We start from the raw sequence: 25,230 nt of genomic DNA on the forward strand, positions 1-25,230 counted from the left end.
AGAGACTTCAGTTACTTTTTTAAACCTGGTATTAATTGAGCAAAGTTAAGGCAGCCTCCTGTGATGGTCCCAACAGGAAAGGGTGCTCTATTCCTTGTGCTACTGCCGGGTTTGCTGTTGGCTCAGAGGTGCTGCCTATGAGAACCGCACAACTGCATTGAGCAGCACAGGCTTGTAGGGGCTGGGGACCAGGCTGCAGAGGCGGGCTGGGTGGCCAGTGGAGGCCGGATGGCCAGAAGGTTGCATTTCATTATTTATATTAGGAGTAGCTTCCCTGCTCCTTCATGGTAACCTCACTTTCCCCTTTCAGGCTCTTCTAAAAGGGTCATTTCATGCTCTTGGTCTTCTAATTAAGCCTCACCCTTGTCATCTCTCCCCAGTGCACTTTTCCCCTGTCATTCAGCATTAAATAGAAGTTAACATGATGCATGAGTCTTGATCTAACTTTTATCAACATCACACGATTTTTGGCTTTTGCTTGGATTTCTTTTATTATGCTCTGAGACCTAATTCGGGTTACTAGCTTCTCTGTGTTGGGGATTGCTCTTTCTTGTAAACTGGACGTTTGTATGATTAGCTGCACAGTATCTTTCAACATGTTTTAATGTAAGTGGCAGTGCAGGACTTTTACAGTAATAATAATAAAGGAGTGACTGAGAATGGGAGGTTGTTTTTAAAATATCTTGCAATTTTTTTGCATAGGACCAGGACCACAACAAATCTGAGCTCAGACAATGCAATCTTTGTGATTATGCCTTACTTTTTTTTGAGATGGGTGTCTGGAAGGGGAAACTTCTCTGGTAACTGTAGTTTCATGGTAGTAAGAGAAACTGGGTTTGCATTATTATTTTCCAGGTGTACTTCCAGAGCCAATGAGTTCTCCAGTGCAGGAGGCAGATGTGTCACCTTACACACAGTACAACAATGTGCCGTTTCCCCAAGTCCAGCCTCAGATTTCATCGCCACCTTATTACTCCAACCTAGGCTTCTACCCTCCGCAGCATGAGGAATGGTATTCCCCTGGGATGTATGAGCTCAGGAGAATACCCTCAGAAACCTTTTTCACAAGGGAGACAGAGATAATGGATATTCCTGCAGCCAAAAAGCCTAGACTGGGTCACTCCACAGGAAGAGTGAAAGGAGAAGAGCTCTGTGTGGTCTGCGGTGACAAAGCCTCTGGGTACCACTACAATGCTCTTACTTGCGAAGGATGCAAAGGTAGGATGAACTCAGCTACAGAATACAATTTGGCTAATCAGCACCGAAGTTTCTGAATTATTTTTTTAAATTTCTTGTTAATTTTATCTGATTCACTAATAATTTTAGAGGTTTATGTTTGGATCTGGAGTACACTATTCTCTTTTCCCCAAGACAGGTTGGCAGCATCTTCCACCACTGTCCTGTGATTATAGAGCACAGTTGGCCAACCTAGGGCTCTTGAGTCATCATTAACTTTTGGTAAACTGAAGAACAGCTTCTGTGTGGGGGCTTGGCAGCCTGGCTCTGCTGTCTTGGGGGCTGTTTATGCCAATCTCTGCCTGTGAAAAAAAACAATGGAGGCCCCTGGGAATTCAGTGCTAGGCTGCCCTAGAAAACAGCTGTGAACCCATCCCAAATGCCTCCCATAGTGGATGTTGTCAGCTGCCACCTCCAGACTGCTCCCAGGGAATCTCTTTTCCTCAGCTTCCCAAGGATATGGTGGGTGTTTTCATTTTTGTGAAATGAAAGGATTTCTAATTCTAGACTTTCTTCTAGGGATACCCCCTATCCCTAGGGAGGGAGCTTCTTCAGGAAACAGATGGTATCTGTAGGATAAATATCTTCCTTCTTACAACAGTATTGACAAGTTTGTGTCAGGATAAATGGGATAGTGGAAACGTGATTGCCAGGTATTTTAGCAGAGAGGGACAAAAAACTTATGCTGATGGAATAACTATTATACCTAAAGATGGTTACTGTGTGACAAGGATGAAGTACATTATAGAAGGAAAAATAATGCCCTAGTTTTTCATTCTATTCTGTGAATCAATATTCCATTATAATTTTTGTTCTACAAATAATGGTTAAAGTATGGACATTACTGAAGAACAGAAATATTTTAATGTGGAACTCACTGTCACTGATAGTGGACTTTGAGCTAATTTTGAGGTTTTAGTTTATTTATTACAAATTAATTTCTGAGGGCACAAGAGACCACACTGGTCAGCCTTTCCAAACATGAATACAGCCAAGGAGCATATACAGTACCTCAATAATTCCAGTAAATATGAGATTTGTTCCTTTCGGCTGTACATGTGAATAGTCTCAAAGTCAAAAAATATGAATTAAGTCCTATGAATGATGTCACTACAAACCAGATTAAACTCAAGTTTAATGTGAAGATTTCAAGTAATGATACATTTGATCTGTTACTAAGATATTCCTATGGTTTATTAACTTGATTATTAAATGCCTCAGTAGTTTTTCAAAGACTTAAAATTACAAGCTATGGAATTTTTAAAGAATATTTCTAGGAGAGAGGTTAAAACCACCAGGTGAATACTCAGACTAAAACACATGGTGAAAGGAAATAGCTATTAATCTCTACTGATTCAGTTTGAATCACTCTATGTAACTATAATTTTACTGCTTTATTGGGATAATTTATTTTATGTTTTCACTCTGTTTCATGACTGCAACATCACTTATAAAGAACAGTACCCTTGATCAAACATAGTAAAAGTTGAATAATTTAAAGATAATGCATTCTGTTTCTACAATAAACTTTAGAGGTGATTAAAGTACCAGCTGATTCAGTAAAAAGTTGTGCTGAGGACAGTAATTCTGTCTGACAACAAGAGGGTATTATGTTTTCTAGACCTCTGATCATTCTTGTGTTTCTGTGGAATTTTTCATATGAGTATACATTACCCTCAAAGCTGGGTGACCAGAACTGGGCTCAGTACTTCAGTTGTGTTCTCATCAGTCTATATCTCATGTGTCTCACATCCAAGTACTAGATTAGCCCTTCTTTTTGGTGACAAGAATGTTAATTCACGCTCAATGTGTGTCCAAAATTATACATAGATCCCTTTCTGCAGGACTGGTGCTCACCTTGCAGCACCTCTGCTCCATCAGTGCCATGGACATTCTTATTCAAAGGGGGAGGTTTTCCACATATTTTTATCAGTTTCAATCCTCTGTGATTAATATGGGGTGTTTTTTTGTTTTGTTTTGTTTTAATTTCTTTCTTAGATAATGAATTCAGCAACACCCGCCATTCTTTTCAAATTTTTTTTTTCCCTTGGGCAGTAGGAACCATATTAAGACCTTATCTATTGTCCCTCATGAGAATATTAATCTAAAAATATGGGCAGGAATATACACTACTATACATATTCGTTAATACATTACCATCCTTTAACAAATAAGTATGAACTGTTTCATTAATATTTTACATATTTTGAAAAAGGCGATTAAACAGAACATTTGCTCTCACACAACTTTTGCCTGTGGTACTTTAAGAAAAAAGAAAAGGTTTCCTTGAGGTTTTGCTCACCTCTAATATATTACCATAGCAAATGCCGCCTTGATTAACGATGGCATCACAGTTGTGGTTCATAAGGGATGAGGCAGTTTACAGCATTGTTACAGCACAGTGACCAATATAGAGTACTTTAAAACCTGCTGCTATAGAGGTAATTTCTGAGACAGCCTTTGCAGAAAGACATCAAAGAATTTTTTTACAGCCTTAGTCTGTACAGGGATACTGGGTTTTACGGGCTATTTTAAGGTGTTGCAGAACAAGTGGAACATAATATTTAGGGACATGGTTTAGAGGTGGATTTGGCAATGGTAGGTTAACAGATGGACTTGATGATCCTAATGATCTTTTCCAAGCTAAAAGATTCGATGTTCTATGGTGCTTGTTCAATAAAGCCACGGAATAAGTTCTGTTGAGAGAAAAGCTAGTTGTGAATTCCCTCTGCACAGGCTGGTGGTATGAGTTTTTACAACCTACAAACCACTCCTGATAAAGCTTGATGTCTCTCATGGTAGACTGAGAACACTTCCTGCAAAGAAGCGTCCTGCTTCAATCTTCTCCTCGCACTAACATGCGGACATGGGGGGAAGGAACGCTGTAGCGTGTCTTGACGGTCTGATTAAATGAAGCAGGTACTTGTTTAGCAATTGTGAACTTCAATAACTTTTAAAATGAAAAAACCTAAGCAGTTTGCCATCAGAATGACAAACAGAGGTATTTAGTGTAGACACTTTTAACAGCTCTCCTCCTTCAACTTCCATAAATTCTGTAAGCAAAATCATTGGTAATACAGGAGCAGCTCTAGCTATAATTAATCATTTTCATGACTAGCTAAGAGAACAATGCAAATTCAATATTTCCAGCCAACATGAGCTTTTGCAATCTGGCAAGATCAGATAAAAGTTAGAATGTGCCAGAAAAACCTTCAGCTTTTGGGGCTGCCCCTTCATTATTCTAACAGATGCCATTTCTGATTTACTGCTGATTTTTTTTAAAACTCCTCCTGGTATAGAAGGTCAAACATAAAACATTTCAGGCAGTTTAAGTTCATTTTGAATTATTACTGAATAACATATAAATTCCATTCATACCAAAAACCTAATATCAAAATTAATTATGAAAAGGTCTGTTCAAGAAGACAATGATTTGAGTCACTTCATGATAAAACTGAAGTGAGAGTAAGGTTAAAACTAATTTTTGCTGAAAGATATCTCACTTTTCATTTCACATCATTCACTTTTTCAAAACCTTTTTTTTTCAAGAGAAAATATTTGACTGCTTGAATCCTATTGACTCCTATCTTTTTACATCCCTAGTTTTGCATTCATCTTTCACATTCTTGCCTACTTCTAAAACACTTGTTTACTAAAGGTCTTTTTCTTTGCTCTTCCATGAAAAAGCAAACACGCACCTTGTGGACAGACCGATAAAGTTATCAATCAGACTTAGTATGTCATAAGTATTTGTGCAGTGTTTTTCAACATTTGCTACTAATTAATGTGTCATGAATTACAGGATTTAAATTTAACAAATAAAATTTATAAATTATGCAGTTGCCTTTAACACTGAGAATCTACAGCGTAAATCCAGGCCTTTTTCTCCCTTCCCTGACCAGTAAATGGTAATGTATTAAACATCACGTGAATGATGAATAAAAAACAATGCCTGGGGCTGCCGGAGGTTCTAAGCAATCTGCATTTCAAAAGAGTCTGATGCCAGTCAAGTGTATTTATCTGAAAAGAAGCCAGTAAAACAGACTGGAAGAGATTTCAAGCAGGAAATACAGTAGATTCAGAGGAATGCCAGATTTTTTTGTGACCAGATAGGGGGGTTGTTTTACTGGTTGCTACACACTGGTGCTTGGAAGAGATTATGCAATTCTAAAAACATGGGCCAAAGTTGGGAAATTGTCATCTGACAATGGCAAAATCATCACCTCATCTGTTTTCTTGCCTAGATCCTGCAGGATGGTATCTTAGCTCAATGCATTCTGAAAACACACAGACAAATCCTGCAATGGGACAGCAATTCAGATTCACATCTGAATTTTCCCTGTGATTTCAGTATGGGAGACAGGGTCTTACCTGGTGCCTCGCTCAGTGCATCAAAGTGCCAGGTTGGAAAATGGTTGTGCCAGCCAGTGGCAATGAGAAAGCAAATGGTTTGCGAGTAGCTCTGGTTAATGTAAATTTACACAGAGCGCTAGTTTGAAGTACAGCATAAATCAGTGGTGTGCCAGCAGAAGCTCCCAGGAGTTTATTTCAGAAAACTGTCCTCAGATGAGAAGGAGAACTGAGCTGCTCTCTTATGCTGGAGAGAGTTAATTCCCTCTGTCATTGATGCTAAATAATCTCTGCCATATGAAGGACAATGTAAAGAGATTGTGATGGCACAGTGAGTCACACTAAAAATTCAGGAAACATTCAAATAATGATTGGCAGCAAAGACTATTGTTTTGTCATGACTATTAATCAATTACATTTAATATCTTGAGTACTCCACATTTTTCCCATGGTGCCACTCTCAGAGCTGTGATCGGCAGTGGCCCAGTAGAAGATTCAGACAGACTGAGGTAAGGTCCTCTTGATTTCTTGGATCAGTTTTAATTTGCACTTACAACTGTTCAATTTTGGAGCAAATCCAGTGATGACACCAGGAGAACTGCCTGTGTAGGTGGAATTTGGTGACTGCTTAACTCCTCAGGTAGACAATATCTAGTGATTGAGACTGGAGTATCCTACATCAAGGGAGGAGGCCACATGTAGAATAAGCAGATACGAGGCAGCTTCCTTACTAAACTTGGTGGTGGGCAAGCAAACCAATACGTGGAGCTTCTACAGCTCTCAGGAGCTGAGGGGACTGTGATGAATTACTCAACTCCTTCTGCAATTCCTTTACCTCAAGAAACTTAACAGACTCATACTTTTTTCACTGACTCTTTGTACGGTATCACCCTACTGCTCTAGTGCTGGTGCTCAACCAGCTCCTGGCAGGGTTCAGATTTGGGTCTCAATTTTCCTGACATTCACAGTTCCAGGACCTCACTTTGAACTAATGCCTACTGTTTGGGTATGTGATTTATCATATTGATTTATTAAATTATACTACTTTCTACTATAGTATTCTCAGTACAAATATCAAAAATATAGGCATCCAGGCACAGAAAGAAACTCGCAGTGCAGTAGAACATGCGAAATTCAGGAAATCCAATAGAGATGGAGGTGCTCTTCAACTTGGGTACTTTGCTGCTTTGAGTGGTTTTCTTTCATCTGTGTCACTGTTATGTTGTGCAGGGTTCTTCAGAAGAAGCATCACAAAAAATGCAGTATACAAGTGTAAAAATGGAGGCAACTGTGAGATGGACATGTACATGAGGAGAAAATGCCAAGAGTGCCGCCTAAGGAAATGCAAGCAAATGGGCATGTTGGCTGAATGTATGTATACAGGTATTTGCATCATACAGTCAGAGTGTGCAGACAACACATCAAATACTGTATTTCTTTAACTGGGTTGGGTTTAATAATAAAGCTATTAAAAATGACACCTGCCAGGTGGAAGGTGCGTTAAAGATGATGCCATGCTTGTGTGTCAAATCCTGTCAAAAAAGGCAAATGCACTTAAAAGCAACGGGATTTAATTGGTGGTCAGGGACACCTGCATTTAAGAGCTGAGCAAACAGTGAAGGAAGGGCTGTTGTGCACTAGATGACAGCCAGTAGCCTGTTTGAGTAGGAAGGAAAAGCAGTCAGGGGAAGAGAATCAATAGGAGACTCCCCAGGAGTGAGGAGTTTGCAGTGTTGTGGAAGCCAGAGCAGGAAAAGTCCTGGTGCTTCCCATTGCTACTCTTTCTGGGCCTCTCCCTGTTAAGGTCTTGCTAGCCAAATCCAAATTTTGGCATTCAAACAATGCCATTTTCAAGAAAAGGGGAGGACTGCTTCTAGCAGGAAGTTTCTGTGGATTTGCCAAGCCTACATTCCCAGACCTCACCCAGCAATGAGGCAAAGCCTGCTGAGGGCTAGCCCCTTTTTATAGTCTCATTAGCTTTTCGCATGGCATTATAGATTTTCCTGCCTTGCATACAGGCACACAGGTCAAAGAATGTCCAGAAATGAACTTAATAGACTTTAATAATGTTACATATTAATGTGAATATTCTATTCAGACCAACATCTTATAAACGTTATTGAGCTTCATCTTGGATAACTTTGAACAACAGAGATATTGCAGCGCACCTTTAAACATGTTTAAAACTCCATTTTGAGTAAAATGTTGGGCAATCCATTATTTTTGCAAGCTTGCTCCTGAAAACAAGTCTGTAAACATCTGCTTTTCTGCCTTCCATGAATAGGGCTACAGTTTATTTTTCTTGATAGCTTCAATCATTTTAGCATACACGTATGTGTGAAACCAATTTAGGTTCATACAGGAAATTAATCTACTTGGAATTTTTAATATGCTTCTATCCCTTGATCTGATCAGAAGATGCTATATTAACTGTTGCTTTTGTGAGAAACAATAAGCTCCATCAATATTTGGAATGCATTGCCAGCATAATGTAATTAATCTTTCATTCTGCAAATTGAACAGGCTACAAAGATCCTGAGATATGACATATTCTGGTGCAGTATGTAAATACACGAGCAGACACCACCACTGTGATGACAGCACTCAGTGTGTCCCTGAGTGTCAGGGGAAAATAACTCCCCTGTGGTGCTGATCCCAGATCCATTGTTCCAAAATTCTGAGGGTTCAAAATAGCCCAAGTGACTAAGTATCACAAAAAAACAACCCATTACTGAAAAAAAATAGGTCAGTGTAAATAATACTGACAGGGCCCACATGAATCTTTTAAACTGGCCTATCGTTTTCACAAACTGGCATATGTGAAATAAAAGCCAGCAAGTGCCAGTGCCATCCGACTCTCTCTCTGCAATGGAAACACTGGGTATCTTGTGTTGCTCATGACTTAACCATGAGCATGCTCTAATGCACTGCCGTGTTTGGCAAGGTGCTATTTAATGGCTTTTAAGTAGGAATGTGCTGTATAATTGCTTTTAGTTAGAGGCAATCCAGGACAGTAAAACACAAAGCTTCTAGTAGTAGAGAACATTTATTTAAAAAAGAAAAAAAAAACCACTAGGAAATAAAAGGTTACCTTGAACTTTGTTTCACTTACTCATTTTGTAGGATTATAATTGCAAGCTCTGTGAATCTTTTTTTCACTCTGAACAAAGAGGTAAAGTCTTATAAGCATTTATGACATGGCTACTCAATAATCGTACTCCTGCCCTTTATACCTGAACCACAGACAGTTCAAAATTACTAATCATCAATGTCAATCATTTGCTGTGGTTTTGATATAAACTGCAAGTTTTTGGGGTGAACTGTCTACTGAAATTTCTACGTGACAGACTCAGGTTCTCCTACTCTTCCTTAAACTTAATATTCTTTTGATACCCATTTAAACCTAACTATCTCTGAAGTAAAAAGTAAAGTTCTGTATCTCATGTGAGTTTTCTAGCTAACTGAAATGGAGCCCAGATAAGATATCAAGGTACTACTTAGTAGCAGGAAGCATGAGAAAATCTAGTCTTAGTGCTTAAGGCAAAAGGAAACCAATTTTTCCCTAAGAAGGTGGTAGGCCAGATCCGAAGCTGGTGCAAAACTGTACAGTCCCATTAACACCACCAAAGGATGCACTGAATAATTTAGAAAAAGAAATCTGTGATGCTGTACGGCAGCACAAATTACATGGCTCCATACCAATTATTATCTCTATCATTCCTATTCCTCCCCTTCAAGGTATTATTTTCAGGTCTTATTTTAATCATGTAAATTTCCTCTCCTCTCTGCGGTTCAGGTAGGTTATTTTATATAGTGCTTACACAGGAAATTAAAAACATTCACAACGAAATTCACTGTTTTCATGGTATCTTCCTCCACCATCATATACTCTCTGAATGAGCCCCTTTCCCTGCTCTGCATTTTCAAAGGTGAAGAATGGGAAGGACAATTGAAAGAAGCTAAAAAAGAAAGAAAGAAAGAGTTCTGTGCTGATAGCTTTATTTTTGGATGAATACTTAGCTGTTTGCTTTTTCATTTGTGCTTTCTGGCTGTCTTCCACAGGTTGTGTATGGTACCTATTGTCCCTTTCTTTTGTTAGCACAAGCAAATTGCCAGTTTTTATGACATCCACACAAGGATACTCTCTGGTTCAAGGTACTGAAATGTAGTCCAGAACAAAAAAAAAGGCAAAATGGGATGAAAGAGGAGACTAAACCAAAGACACACTCAAGCACAGCCCCATAACTTAGGGGTTTTCTATCCAAATGACCAGATTAGAGCTGGTCCAAGACAAGAACCTTGACATGCCCACCGTGTGGATGCTGGGTCACCAGCACCAACTGTTTTGCTCAGGTGGGCCCCTACTAGGCTGGACTGCTCATTAGTGTGTACTTAGTATGTCTCATTAGACTCACATCTCAAAACATAATGGCGTGTTCAGGAAATGATCTGCACAGGTAACTAGGTTTGTTAGTGTAAAGAGAATTCAGGGGTATGTTTATGTACCTATTCAGTGCCTGAGGCATATATAAATCTGATTGTTATCTGTTGTATTACACATCCTAGGTCTGTTAACAGAAATACAATGCAAGTCAAAAAGGCTACGGAAAAATGTGAAACAGCCCCCAGATCAGACAGTCAACGAAGATAACGAAGGCCATGACATGAAACAAGTCACATCTACAACTAAAATATACAGGGTAAGAAAATTCTTGTAATAGTTCATACAGTAGTGGTGATGTTTCAATCAAATGTGGCTAGTGCACTGGATATAGAGCACTTGTAAACTCTCTGGAGCTGTCTGTATTAATTAAAAATCCATTTCCCACTAAGTCAAGGAAAGACCTTGAGTATAGAAGTGTTTCTGGTATTTCTAGTCAAAACTCAGGAAAGAATCCACAAAATCCATAAATTATTTTTTCTGTGGTATGTATGTCAGGTGTACAGCAAAAATGGTGGGATGCGATATTAAATTTTGAGCATACCTAGTTATTCGCTAAACATTTCCTTATTTCTAATAATAAACCACACAAAGTCATGTAGTTCAGAAGCATGATACACTTCTGTACGCTTCTATAGAAATCTCAGTGACAAGCAAACCTCTTGTCTGCTTGGTCTCCAAGTGTGAGAAATAGATGCATAGCTTTTGCCTAAAGCAAGAGATACTAGATCATATCTATGACTGCATTTCATGATGGGCTTTTTTTTTTTTTTTTTGCCAGTATAGGAGAAAGTAGAATTTTCCCCAGAACAGCAGAACCTTCTTGATTACATCATGGATTCATACAGTAAACAACAAATACCACAGGAGGTGTCAAAAAAACTAGTAAGTATGTTGATTATTTCATTTTTGAGATGTGGATAATGAAGCTGAGAATTACATGGCAGAAAATATTTGTACTCAGCATAAGTAGGTGTAGTAAGTAGTAGAGCAATGGGTAAAAGTTTACATTTAAAACATGCTGCAAGGGGGGCAGAATCTCACCCATTCAGCTAGACCGCATCTATGTTTATCAAAACCTAATGTTAAGAAAATGCTTTCAACTCTGAAAATAAACTTTATGCTCACATCTAACCTTTGCTGATTGGAGCTTCGGTTTTTGCATGGTGAGTAGAAGCAGTGATTTGAGTTTGACTTGCAGCCAAGCTTCCTTTCTATAAAGGTACCGGCCTAGAAGCTTGAAAATATTTCTTTGTTTTTGAACCCAAATTCCCAACATTTTGCAGGTTTGGATTTTTCTTTTCTCTTCTCTTCTCTTCTCTTCTCTTCTCTTCTCTTCTCTTCTCTTCTCTTCTCTTCTCTTCTCTTCTCTTCTCTTCTCTTCTCTTCTCTTCTCTTCTCTTCTCTTCTCTTCTCTTCTCTTCTCTTCTCTTCTCTTCTCTTCTCTTCTTCTTTTCTTTCTTTTCTTTTCTTTTCTCTTCTTTTCTTTTCTCTCCTTTTCTTTTCTCTTCTTTTCTTTTCTCTCCTTTTCTCTCCTTTTCTTTTCCTCTTCACCTTCTAGAAATTCCATTTTCCCTTTAAAAATACTTTCCACCAGTATTCGTGGTAGGATGGAAAATGGTTGAGAAACTGGGAGAAGAGAAAAAAAGGCCTAAGAGAGAGAGAGATATTTTTACAAAATTGTCATATTCAAACTTTAACAAAAACAATCAAACAAACAAAAAAACACACAAAAAAAACCCCAAACCCAAAACAACTTTAGAAAATTATTTCATAAGTCATCAACTTTGAAAAACAAAAGGAAGACTCTTGCAGGGGGAGGGCTGAATAACCCCTAACTAACTTAGAGAACTTATTTCCATAGGAGGTTGAGGAAGATAAACCTAAAAGTATCTTCAAAAAGGAAATAGACAAATTCATGGACAGGAAGATTTTTGGTTCAATATTATAGTGTTCGTAAAACTTCTAGCTCAGGAAGTACCTAAATCTTTGATTGCTAGACATGACATTGAAAGGGAGACAGACATTCCAGAGGGAAGGATACTGTCTGCCTCTTTTCTTACATCGCCTTCAAAAATACCTGGTTTTGACAACTGTGGAGACAAATTGCAGGATTAGATGGACCTATTGCCTGACACAATCTAATTATTCTCGCATTTTATAATTTCAAATGTGAAGTGACAATGAATATGAACAGATTTTGTTTTGATTTTTGACAGCTACATGAGGAATTCAGTGCTGAAGGAAATTTTCTGATTTTAACAGAAATGGCTACCAGTCATGTGCAAGTTCTTGTGGAATTCACTAAAAAACTACCAGGTAAATCCAGTGTGTTGGGGCAAATTTTGTTACCACAAAATGTACATGCCTTTCAGTTGCCACTTGGCAATTGTGGTGTATATTTTGAACGCTATATAAAAATGCCTCCTCCTCTGACACATAAGCATTCTTCAGACACTCTCTAAAGAAAAGGAGCCTTGTGCTCAGAGGAATAATACGTTGAATAATTCAAACCCTGCCACTCTGAGATGTGGCACTCTTCACCTATTGATACACAAAACAATCAGAGAAAGGGTTGCATCTCTAGAGGGATTTTATTTTCCTCTATCACTGCAGTGCCAAACAGTCTGCCTTCAAATTACCGCCAAGACTTGCCAGACTCTGCTTCGCGCTCTTTGCTGCCTTTCTAGCAAAGCCTCTAGGCCATGGTATCCACTGAATTGTGAGTCCTAATCAAGAACTTTCCCTGCTTGGAGGCACTGATATTTATGGTCTTTGCATGTTATGTTATGGACAAGCACTGAAAACCTGAGTTTATTTTTTTAACTCCCAAGTTGATGTTACCTCGAGAGTGAACACTGGGCATGGTGCAGGTTCCTTGTAATTAAAGAAGGTGCATTGTTATGCTTAGCTGTATGAAAACATTATTTTCCTGGCATTCCCATCACATTAACCCCTTCTGTGTGTTACAGGCTTGCTTCAAAGCCTAGCACTGCTGTTTTAGCTATATTTTTCATGCTAACCGGGATACTGGCTTGCAGAAAATGAATATGGGAGGAGCTTTGTAACTGAATAATCTGCTATTTTCAGTGTTGAATTTAGAGTACATCTGGCAGGATTTATCACCTTTTTGCTTCATTTCCTACTTCATCTTTTTCTGTGCTTCCTCACAGAAGCAGGGGGTGGGTACCTGCATTGGCAGGTATGAGGATGGTTTCTCATGATCTTCAGTCCCTCCATCATTCTTTAGAGGAGCAACTCTGTAGTCACACAAGTTACCAAATTCCTCCTGATTTCTTCAGTGGATTTAGAGTTCTTCCCCTCCAAACAGAGAAACGCATATGTAAAACACAGCAGGAAGCCTGCATGTAAACTAGTGCCTTAGTCCAAAGGCAAGGTGAAATATTTAAAATTAGATGCTTCAAATGCTGATTTTTGCCATCTGAGCACAGAAAGGGCTGAAAGAAGCATGGCAGAGGGAGAGCCATATAGAGAGCTGTGGTGGAAACATGCCAGAAGATGTTAGGCTGCACCATCAGGCTAGATAAAATCTCTATTATTGGTTGTGCTATGCCACTAGATTTTGCTTATCATGTTCCTCTCACAGTACCACGAATGCTGAAACAAAAGTCTAGTTCTCATAAACTTCAGTTATCTTCTGGAATCTGGGTTTCAGCGTTCACAGCACTTGTCACCCCTGCTAACATCAGGGTTACGCAGGTGTGTAGCACCTCGTACAAGAACTTCAGACAGAAAGTAGCAGGGATTTATCTTGTTGCGGCCTTACTTATCTCTAACGTCGCCCCAGGCTTCCAAACACTTGACCATGAAGACCAGATTGCCTTGCTGAAGGGCTCAGCTGTAGAAGCCATGTTCCTCCGTTCAGCTGAGATCTTCAGTAGGAAACTTCCTTCAGGACATACTGTTCTTCTAGAAGAAAGAATTCGCAATAGTGGTAAGTATCTTGTTTAACGGGGTTAAAACAAACCACACCATTGGAATTCTGTGTCAATATTTTGCCCTTGAAAAGCTACTAAGTTGTTTATTATCACTGAAACAGGTCTATCTAAATGTTGTTCTTTATATTAACTAGAACGAATCTAAGTCCAAAGATCATAAGGTAAAGGTTTATTTATTGCAAGTATTATGAATAATGCTATATTAAACCCAGTGTCAGTGTAAGAAATGGGCTTGAACTCAGTTCTGAAACTCATTAAGAGCAGTAACATGAAGGTACTACTGATGTATAACTAGGCCAATACTCATATATTTGAAACCCTGAAAAATGTTTGGAAACATGAAAAACAACTCGCTGAAGGTATGTATTTAGTGTAGCTTAGCACACTCATTTCTAGGATGAGATTTTGTAATTTTTTATAGTTCTCTCATTTTGATTTATTACAAGAGGCAACTGGTGGACTGGAAATGGTGCCTTTCAGAGTGATAAAGATGGTTCTCATCCAGGTTCTGCAGGCAAGAGAAGTATGCCAAGAAGGCCAGAGATATTTCCTGGAAACTAATGAGTTGTCATCGATCCAAATGTCTTCATTAAGGGATTTTTCTAATAGAATATAAATTATTTTTTTGCTTAAAAGAGGTCTTAGACAAATGAACCCGTAAGAATACATGATTAGTGAAAGCTTTTGCTCTTCTAATCTACACAGACAGTATCAACCTTCTTGTTCAAGGTGTCAGCTATTCATAAAAACAGAAGCAGGAAATACTTTGATCCAGAGCATTACATAAGCTATGATGTCATATCAATAATTTTTTCCTTACTCAGAATTTTAAAATGCCGTGTTAATTCTCTGCAACTATTGAGTCCAGACGAGATGCAATATCTTTTTTTTTGCAAACTAGTACTAGACTTAAAAATAGCATTTCATACCAGAACATGACTAGCTGGGATCTGACATTGTATCCTACAGTAATATTATTTACCTGTAATCAAATATATTTAAAAAATATCGTTTTGTGTAGAAGAAAGTTTATAGACAAGTAATGATTTCAGATGGGGTATTATTCATTCCAAATGAAGATTTCTTGCATTTCTTTTTTACTGGGGGAAAAAAGACGACAAAGGAAATTACAAAGGAGTTGTGGAATACAACAAAACCTGGACTTAATAGTTCACAAGAAATGAAACTTGGTAACTTTTTTGGAGTGTGTATATATATACACACATATATGTATCTTATTGCTTTTGAAAAAGGCTCTCAAAAATATTTTCCCTCAAGACAGGATCAAGTTGAGGAAATAAGAGGAAATACTGCTGCTAGAATTGCTCCCTCTCTGTATTACAGGAGAATAATGTATTATCCAGCTTACTTGATGCTGGCTGCATTCTTTCCTTCCATTAATAACCAGAATCAGAACAAAATACCCTTTTCTATGTATTTTATTTCTCCATTCTGTGCAAATTCAAGCCTACTTAAAAACATTATCCTTGGCTGCACTTAATGGTGCTGTTGCAGTAAACAACAAAAGCAGATTGTAAATCTTTGCATTGGTAGCACTGTTAACTCAATTGCTGCTACCATTGCAATTTCACTGTTAGTGCTAATGCACAGGCTCAGAAGTCACTCAAAACTCCCAGTCTCTCTCATTTTGGACTTACGTTGCTGTATGGCAGAGCTTATTTGTCAACCTGGCGATGTCTCTTGCATGGAAAGGTTTAAATGTGGTCTTTAAATGCCCCTCTGCCCATGTTTTCAGTACTGGTAACTGCCTGCAAGTTAACATTATCACTTCCTTTGCACGAAAAATGCAAGCAGATCGGTTTGTAGGAGTACAGATTTTTACTAGGTAGGTTTCATTTTCTCATGCTTTCCCAGTGTATTTCTCAATATTCACTGAGTTTTCATATTTGTTGCCACACAGGCCGACAGAGTTTTTTGTTTTGACTTTAAGAGATCACATTGGTGAAAATTTTCTGCACATTTCGACTTGTTTTATAATAAATTCCAGAATTACATGTTTAGGCAAACTGAATAATTGTTGGGAAATAACTATTACTGAAACACCTTATTTTTGTGATTTAAATCATGCTTATTTTCACGTCCCCTGAGTTTAAACAAAAGGCATCCAAATTCTTCTGTTATCATTGCTTACACATACAGCTTTCAAAAACATTAAACATACAGTTCACACCCCTGCATTCAACACCAGGGCTCTGGGTGGAATAATAGTTTGTACCAACTGTGATATTAGGGTAGGAAATTAAGCAGCCTCTTTGAGCCTCAACCAGTGAGAACACGTGCTACAAGAAACTGCAGCTGGCCATTATCGTGTTATAGACTGGTCCAAGAGATAAAATGGCCAGAATAGATTAAACCCAAGACAAATAAAGAAAAAGCCCAAGAGAATTACGCATAAATTTGGCGATAGGGACCTCTTTTTTTTTTTTAACATAAGCCTCACTGAAAAACAAGACTAAATACAGCCAACTTCAAAGACAATAGAGAGCAGCAAATGCAGTTAAAGTGAAGTGAGAGTTTAGAATGTAAATTCATAAGTAATGAAGGTGGAAGAAGCAGGATTATTCATGGCTCCTAGTGAGGTCCTACACATTGTCAGGCCATCAGCTGTAAATTATTGCTGTTAGTCAGACCTTCTGTCCACACATTTTTAGGTGCAGACAATGTGTCTGAATGTCACATAAGTTCTATTGTCAAAGCATTGATGTCTGTATCCATAGAACTGGGGGTGGGGATCCTGCCTAAAAGTCACAAGCTGTCCAGACTTCTGTCACCTGCCAGTGTGTCTGCTTGGAAGCTGCTCTTATCTATTAATATTTATGCCTTCCCCAGTCTGATTGTATGAAATGGACTTTTTCTTTTTTTCTGATAAAGAAGCCAGAGATCTGGTGGTGATGGCCTTTCAGCATTAGCAGTATTCATTTTTATTCTCATGCTGATGAGGTGTATATTTATTTCTTAGTTTGAGCATATTGCTCCAGTCCTGGTGCATCCCAGTGACTGCCTTTGTGCCCTCACAGTCTTTCTCCCTAAAGTGTTACAGAAATTCTTTCATTAGCTGCTCCTGAGACTGAAATCCTCTTCTACTCACTCTAATATTAAGACTTAATGATAAATATAGACATTTTCTTTAATGTTAATGAGAGCTTGTGCTGCTTACTTGTCTTACTTGATGCTTCACTATGCATACCCCACATTGTGACTGATTGTGCCCTCACAGTCTTTCTCCATAAAGTGTTACAGAAATTCTTTCATTAGCTGCTCCTGAGACTGAAATCCTCTTCTACTCACTCTAATATTAAGACTTAATGATAAATATAGACATTTTCTTTAATGTTAATGAGAGCTTGTGCTGCTTACTTGTCTTACTTGATGCTTCACTATGCATACCCCACATTGTGACTGATTCAGTTTGTGAAAGGATGACATCCTAGTAATTTAGTGCTTAGTTTCTTTCTGTTATTTTGAAAGCAAATTCTCCACATTGTCTAGCAGTATGAGATTTTTAAAAACAATGCTGAAATACTGAACATTTTCTCAGTGAGCATTTATAGCTTGTTTTCCTAAGGACACCTGCTTTCAGTGTCCTTAATACCCACAGATTTTTATTTCATCATTTTATTCTACAGAGCAGTTCTACTAATTTCAGTATCAAGGAATAAGATTCTATCTGATATGGTCAGAAACGGAAAAATCTGGACACAAATTTTCAGCTGGTGGTAGGACACCTGACATTGTGAAATACACTGTTGTCTTCCTGGGTGGGTTACAGGTGGTGAAATACAGTAAGATCCAAAGAAAAAAAGAAAAAGCCACAATTTCAAAGAATTGGCAAGAGTCCACCTTTTGCCCTCGAATGTGGGATACAAAGTTCCCATTGATGTGGACAAGACACTCCTGAAACCAAGGCCAGAATTTGGCACTGGAACAATGGATACCTGATCACTTCCACTGCTTTTATTATTAGTACTGAGTAACGGTGGTGCTTCAAAACCCCATTGTGCTGGGGCTTGTGCAGAGAAACAAAATGAAATTATCTTCACTGCTGAGTCCAAATAATCTAAGAGAGAGCAACCTGGCCTTGTTTCTAAACATACCTGTAAATCATAGGTGTCTAACCCCCCAAATGGTCATGTGCATCCACATGGAAAGAATCATTTACCATCCTGTGACTTGACCCAAAACTGGCACACTACCCAAAACATATAGAGATTAGGACCAATTTAATTACAGAGCATAGGAAAGATCTTGTCTGTTCATACGTGGTACTGCACAATCTACCAGACTGAGTTAGCCAGGTTCTTGAATTGCAAATAACATAGGTAAAAGTGTTTAAGTCATATCTACAGAGTTAATTTATACCCATGAAAACAAAAACAGATGTCAGAGGACCCAATCTCTTTTCTTCTGCATAAGTGTGCGTCTCCAGGCCAAAAACTTATTTGAATAGACTCGACCTATGAAGACTAGCTCAAGGCAGTGCAGATGCTGCTGCTGCGTGCCAGACTGCACTTCCCTGCTGGCTGCAGGCACTCAGGCCACTGCCAAAGGATGGGATGTGGCTGTGTCATTTGCATCCTCCTTGCAGGTTTGGGTTGTTTTGGGTTGGGTTTGTGGTTTTGGGGTTTTTTTACTAAGTTATCTTTGCTTGCAATGATGGCTTCACAGTGGTCTATTAATTGATCTTGGGAAGACATGGTTTTGCTAACCTGAGTTCTCCTTGGCACATGCTGATCTCTCATTTAGGTCACAAGGTGATGATGGAGGAGAGATCACAGGCACACGTTCTGGTGTACCTTCTCCGCTGGCTAGATTTTCCCCTTTTTGGCTCTCAGCATCAATAGGCTGAATTTGGTCAGTGTTTAAAGCACCACTGATGTGTTTGAACAGGGTAGAAGGCAGAGCGCATAAGCAGCATGGAAAGCAGTTCTGGTAGATGAAACACTGTGAAAGATAAGATGTAATTTTGTGAGTAATTAATACCTTTTTTTTTCATAAAACAGCTACAAATGTACTCTTGATTTAATATTCACCAGCACCTCCATGTTTATCAAGAAAAAAAGATCTCTTAATCCATATTAATCATACAGTGCTAGTTACTGTTATTTAGTACTTACTCTCAAACTTTACTTTTGCAATTGATTAATCTATTTAATTTTACTGAACAGCCAAAATAGAAGAGAGAATACTGGTCTCAAAACAGACTCGATACCACAGTAAAAACATCCATTCCAGGATTATGTTAACCAGATAATTATTTATGACCTGAAACTGCAAATCTTAAGAAAGCACTGGTCATCCTACCTTCAGAGGGAAATCTTAGGAACAAAACCCTTAAAAAGGCAAGGTCTTAAAACAATGCTGTGTCTTAAGCTACAGGTATGAATGAAATTGTGCAAGAAGCAAGGGAGGCTGAATGAATAAAGCTTGCGGATTTAAATCTGCTCCAGTCTACTGCCGCGAGGCCATACTCAGTAAAGCCAGTATTTCTCGCTGACTTCCCTGGGGTTTACAGCCAGTCACCCATTAACACAGCGAAATCAATTAAATGCATTGCAGCATCTTCCACAGATGACAGAGTTGAGCTGGTGGTTGTTAGGTAGAAATCTGTGTAATACAGAATGCTGCACAATGCAGTGCGAAGGAAGGGGATCTTCTTGCTGCCATAATGCTGCATGGAACCAAGTTTTTGAGACGTTTTTGAAACAAAGGGTGAGAAGGATGCCCCACTAAGACTGCCCAGGAAGATTGCCTCTGACACAGTACTGTGCAGTGCTCTTGCCTGAGCTAAATAAAAAGAGGGCTGGATGGAGCGAACTATTCTGTTCTCAGTGAGGCCAGAAATATAATTTTTCCTCTTTGATTATTTTCACTTTCACTTGAGGTATGATTTGTAACAACGATATTTGAAAAGTCATATAATTTGTTTCTCCTCTAGCCTTTCTAGTTATGAGAACCAAATCGCTTTTAATTCTTTTTCTGATAACCTGAATTGAAGTGACAACATCTTGTAGAGTAGATAAGGAAAAAAAAAAAAGTATAAACATCTGTTTCCTGCTTTTGTGCTTTCTGGTGGATCTTATTAAATCCAAACTGAAGGGTTTTCAATCACATTAGAAAATAGCCCCCTCTTGTGATGGAACAGCGGGCTGTGTAATGTGCGTACAGGGTGATGAAATAACAGGGAAACTCCAGCACCCATGGGATGAGGGCAAAACTAGCAACCAAGAAAAAATTCCATTATCCTAGTCTCAAAATTGCTAATTTTGTATGGTTTCATTCATAATTGTATTGTGACATACATGTATTTAAAGAATTAAAATCTGTTCTTTTTAGTAAAAGTAGTAAATCAGCTGCATTGCTGCAACATCCCTTTTTACTCCCTTGCACCTCTTCCGTTTTATTTCTCTGTTTGGAGTACAGTAGAGCAGAGAATCTCTCTGCCATAATTTCATTTGCTTCCACATCTATATTCATATTTTGCTTGACCCACCCATGCTTTAGTTTCTTTATGTTAGACTGTAAGCTTTGCGGGGCAAGGGCTGTCTGCTTACACAATGCCTGGGACAACGAGGACCTGATTTAGTTTTTCCACACCCTGTTCACCGGCATCTTTTTCATCTCACTTCTGTTACATTGACAGTAGGACTTGAGGAGCTTTGTGGTCGGCAAAACAATGAATTCATCCAGCTGAAAACTAACCTGACCCCTCCCCCCCACCCCAAAAGAATCAAATGATGAGCATGAGAAACAAATGATGGGAGGCTTAGTCACAGCCCGCTTCCTGCCATTTCCTGTCTGCTGCCAAGACGATCGTGCCCAGCGGTGCTATACCTTGCACAGAGGCTTCTAAAAATATCCAGTTTGTCTTGGTCTATTCTCATGTCATTGCTGAGCTACTCAGTTCCACGAAAGGAATTAATTTGCTCTGCTTTAGGGCTCAGCTAGACTTATTTTTCCTCCTGTTTTTAGACTCATGTGAATTGTAAGACTTTGGTGTGTCATATGTACGTGTTTCTTACAGATGTCATCTTGTAAGGAACTATGGCATTAAAAATCGCCCAGTAGAGAGACAGGAGGTTCCCCAAAAGCTAGCAATAACAAGTGTTCAAAATTTTAAATAGCAAACACTGATGACTCATGACATAAACCTCACGGATCATTGGAGATTATGACTCCTGTTTGCTCTGTACAAGCTCCAGCTGCGTTACTAACTGCCACAGGGCGGGCTGACCTGCTTCACATATATCTGCTTAATTGATTTCGACTCCTCTCAGTAGTGTTGAACTTGTCACAAAAACAAGATTTGTGGCTTGTGATCTGAAGTGAACATAGGTTGCTCATGTCACATGTTTAAACACATCATGCAGCCACAAAATAAACCACACCCTGCAAGACCGTGCTTTCACTCTGTTGGGACACATTCCACTGAATTCCACCAACTGAAGTACTCACTGTCACAGCAAAATGTGACTGTTTCATAGTTAAGTCAAATGACTTTGTGTTTCCTTTCTTTGAGTTCCACCTGCTGAGTTTTGTTTTTAATTTCCCCTCCAAACCTCACCAGTCCCAGACTTCAGCTTCATGTTGTATACAACACCCAAACCACATTATCTCATCTGGTTTCCACAGCAAGTTAAAAAGTCTTCTTCCAGAACAGCTCAAAGTTAAAAGTAAAATAATAAGAAATCCTATGGCCCTCGTCTGTGGGAACAGAGGAGGTTTCCATCCTTTCAGCCAAGGAAGACCAAAAGGCTTCTTGCTGCAGAACCACCGGTTCAGATCTCTACACCCCGTTGGTGCCACCACTTCAGAGTTGCAAGCAGCTGTTGTCAACAGTTTAGTGGCTGCTCTGAGTGACTCCCACACACCAGTTTGAGAGACTAAAAATAAAAAATGTGATGTCACAGGACCTACTTCTCTTTTACATGAAAAAGCAGAATGGAGCACATCTGTAATTTAAGGCTAAGTAAGAACATTGTGACCTGATGACAAAGTCAGTTAGAGGAAGCCCAGTCAGCATACCCCTGTTCAGTAATCCCGAAGCGTTTTGCTGATGGCTAGAGAATCACATGATCCCATCCTTAAACTGGGATGGATTTTAATTATTTATGGCTCTGTACTTTATAATACACTAGTTTATGCTGGAAGGTAGTAGTAGTTGCAAGCAACCTGATCTTGGACTACAAATAATCGTAGACCTAGATAAAGTTTAAGGCTACATAAAAGGAACAATTAAGACTCTTTATGGAAACAACTGAAGCAACTGCCCAAGGCAGTTAGCTCTAGAGTAGTTAGGCTAGAATTACACCATACACCCTGAGAGCTTTCCACATAACTAACATAAAGATGGGGAACATGGGGACTGTTTTGCAAACTGTGCCTACTGGAAACAGAAGACAGCTAGAATGTCAGCACACAGCGAGAAAAACATGTATGAGGCTTGTCCTGAAGAGCTAGACAGACGATCCTGGAGAGGAAAAGGACTTGCTTTAAAGAAAGACTTTGAAACCATGCAAAAAGAAGTTTCCAGCATTTGCCTGCTTCTACTCTGATCTGGAACACAAGGATGTGTTTGCACTTTTCTAACTAAATGTCTTGCATCAGGCCTGATTTGGATAGTAAGTTTCTCTGACCAAGACACTCAAATACTAGGTAAGTCCTCTGTAGCAGTAAACCAGATTATTTCAATAATTTAAAAAATTACAACTTTCTTTTTTTTTTCTCTCACAGGTATTTCAGATGAATTCATAACTCCCATGTTTAATTTTTATAAAAGCATTGGGGAGCTGAAGATGACACAGGAAGAATATGCGCTGCTCACAGCCATAGTTATCCTGTCTCCAGGTAACTTCTAACTCAGAATTAAATATTAGTGGTTTTGGAAAGAAAGCGTGAAGGGTGTGACCTGAGACTTATAAAAACTTAGATTCTACATAGAGTAAGTGTGCATACATGCTTATTTGGTATATTCAGTTGTTAAACCAGAAGACAAGCACACAAATCCAAACTGCAAATGTCCTGCAACGCCATCTGGTTTTGCATACAAAGGTAAAAAGTGCCTAAATAACCTGCTTTAAAAATTACTGATATCTCTCCACTGCTTAGCTCAACAGGCTTTTTCCTTCAGAAAATCCTAGGTGTGGTTACATGCACATTACTAGGGAACATTGCGGAATGCCACATTTTTTATAAGGGAATTAGGAAACCCTGTAACTTAGAAGAGAGAATGGCATATGAAAAACACCAGCTGGCAAGAGCAGAAGGACAGGAGCGAGTTGCCCTCTCGACTATAAAGTGATGGTGACTGACCCTTCAGAAGTGCCGTCGTAACAGCATCACAGCCCTGGTTACAGGCTTTGCTGTCAAAACTAGTTCTTTGACAACACAAAACTAAACAGCTCTGCCTACAAAATATGGAGGAATTGTGTAGTGCCTCAAACCTACCACAGGAGTGGGACAAGAGAAGCCTGATGCTTCAGGACAAAGGACAGACACTGAGGTTTCCAAATCTGGTTTCACTGAAGATGGGGAGGTGAAGCAATTCCTATGCTCTTTGAGTCAGTGTGGCTCAGGATTTTTTTTTACAACTAAGATTTTAGTGACAAAAAACACCCCATCCTCGTTCTCCAAACACATACTTCCATATGAAGAAAATAGACTTATGAACAAAATAAGAAAACAAGTATTTTCTAACAAAGAAATTTCATCTGAGCATGAAGACGTTTGATTTCTCCCTGGTGACCTGCATGTACACTCCTCTCTACTGGCCAAATTCCCCAGTGGTGCTACATCTCCAAAAACTCAGGCTGTGCTGCTCAGTTGTTGCAATGCATAGGAAGGACCTACTCAGGTGCAGAACTGCACCAGGAGATGATGGTACAACCCCAGAAAAACATTCCCTAGTTAAAAGGCTTCAGTTTTTGAAAAAGTGGCAAATTTTCCCTAGCTAGAAGTGGGACGCTCGCCTGAAAACTCCAAACCAAAAATATGTTAGGCATTTTTATTCCCTCTTAATTTGAAAATAAATATTCTTGGTAGGTGTAAACATCAGTGACCAGTGTAAATATTTGAGTATTTTTGTATTCGTTTATCAGTGTAAATATTTACATTGCATCAGAGCATGTATTTGTTAATTACTTCTTTTCTTTTAAAACCATACCCAGATCGGCAGTACATAAAGGACAGAGAGTCTGTGGAAAGGCTTCAAGAACCTCTGCTGGATATTCTACAGAAATTCTGCAAACTTCACCACCCGGATAACCCTCAACACTTTGCCTGTCTTCTGGGCCGTCTTACAGAATTACGGACCTTTAACCATCATCACGCAGAGATGCTGATGTCATGGAGAGTGAATGACCACAAATTCACACCTCTTCTCTGTGAGATCTGGGATGTGCAGTGATGGATGCTTTTTATTTGAGGAAAAATAGCTTTTTTAAAGGACCACGCAGCATTTGTTTTCACAGAAAAATATCCCACAGCACATTCAATTTTCTTTACTGCATTTTTATAGAAACATGTCATGGATTCATAACAGCCATCTTGTTGACTATACACATAATATTGTATAGCTAGCAGATTTTCACACGTGAGTATAATTGTCTCTGTATTTATGTTCTCTGATCAGAAAGAGCCCACCAGCTATTCAGAGGAACCCTATTAATTCAGATTGCAGTTACAGCTCCTTGACAAATGGGAAATGCAGGGTTCCATGTGTATTTTTTCATTGCAGTGTTTTCGTGCTTGGCCTCCATTAAAGAACGTATTTCAGATATTTACGGTAATAAACCAGCTGAAACGATCAATGCTGCAGTCGCTGTTCAACAGTGAAATGTCTTCACGTAATACAAGCTCTTACTTCTTCAGAAGATGAAAAACTGTGTAATGGAGAAAAGGCCCACGTGCACAAAAAGCTCTTTCCATGACACAAACGTGTAACTTCATTTGCATTATTATTTCGAAGTAAAAATTACACAGTATCTATGCTTTGTGAAAGCGCATCACAGGTGGTTTTACTTCACATCTTTTGACTGCGGGTGCTTAGCGGCTCTGAAACATCAGCAACATCCCCGAGCCAGGTAAGCGTGTCCGAACGCCCGGCCAGGTGCTGTGGGCTCCCCGCTGCCAGCTGGGGCTGCAAACAGGGTGGGTGGCTTCCTTGGGCCTGGGCCTGCTCCGAGCACCGCGAGCCCGGACAGCTGTCCCCCGGCGGCCATGCTGTCC

General features: G+C 39.1%; 1 protein-coding gene across 2 annotated transcripts; it reads left to right on the forward strand.

The window, feature by feature from the left end:
• The first annotated feature begins 845 nt into the window (after positions 1-845).
• On the forward strand, positions 846-24,756 carry NR1H4 (nuclear receptor subfamily 1, group H, member 4). 2 transcript variants are annotated; one of them, XM_010153330.1, is made up of 8 exons: positions 846-1,218; positions 6,817-6,957; positions 10,153-10,286; positions 10,814-10,912; positions 12,247-12,346; positions 13,836-13,982; positions 22,738-22,851; positions 24,171-24,756. In XM_010153330.1, exons 1-8 carry the CDS (start codon positions 873-875, stop codon positions 24,407-24,409), a joined length of 1,320 nt encoding a protein of 439 aa, XP_010151632.1. In that variant the 5' UTR covers positions 846-872; the 3' UTR covers positions 24,410-24,756. The 2 variants fall into 2 exon arrangements, with proteins under 2 accessions (XP_010151632.1, XP_010151633.1); XM_010153331.1 differs by having other exon boundaries at positions 861-1,218; positions 6,817-6,969; positions 24,171-24,409.
• The last annotated feature ends 474 nt before the right edge of the window (positions 24,757-25,230 follow it).

Source organism: Eurypyga helias, unplaced genomic scaffold, assembly GCF_000690775.1.
Source record: "Eurypyga helias isolate BGI_N326 unplaced genomic scaffold, ASM69077v1 scaffold39946, whole genome shotgun sequence".
NCBI classification, from domain to species: Eukaryota; Metazoa; Chordata; class Aves; order Eurypygiformes; family Eurypygidae; genus Eurypyga; species Eurypyga helias.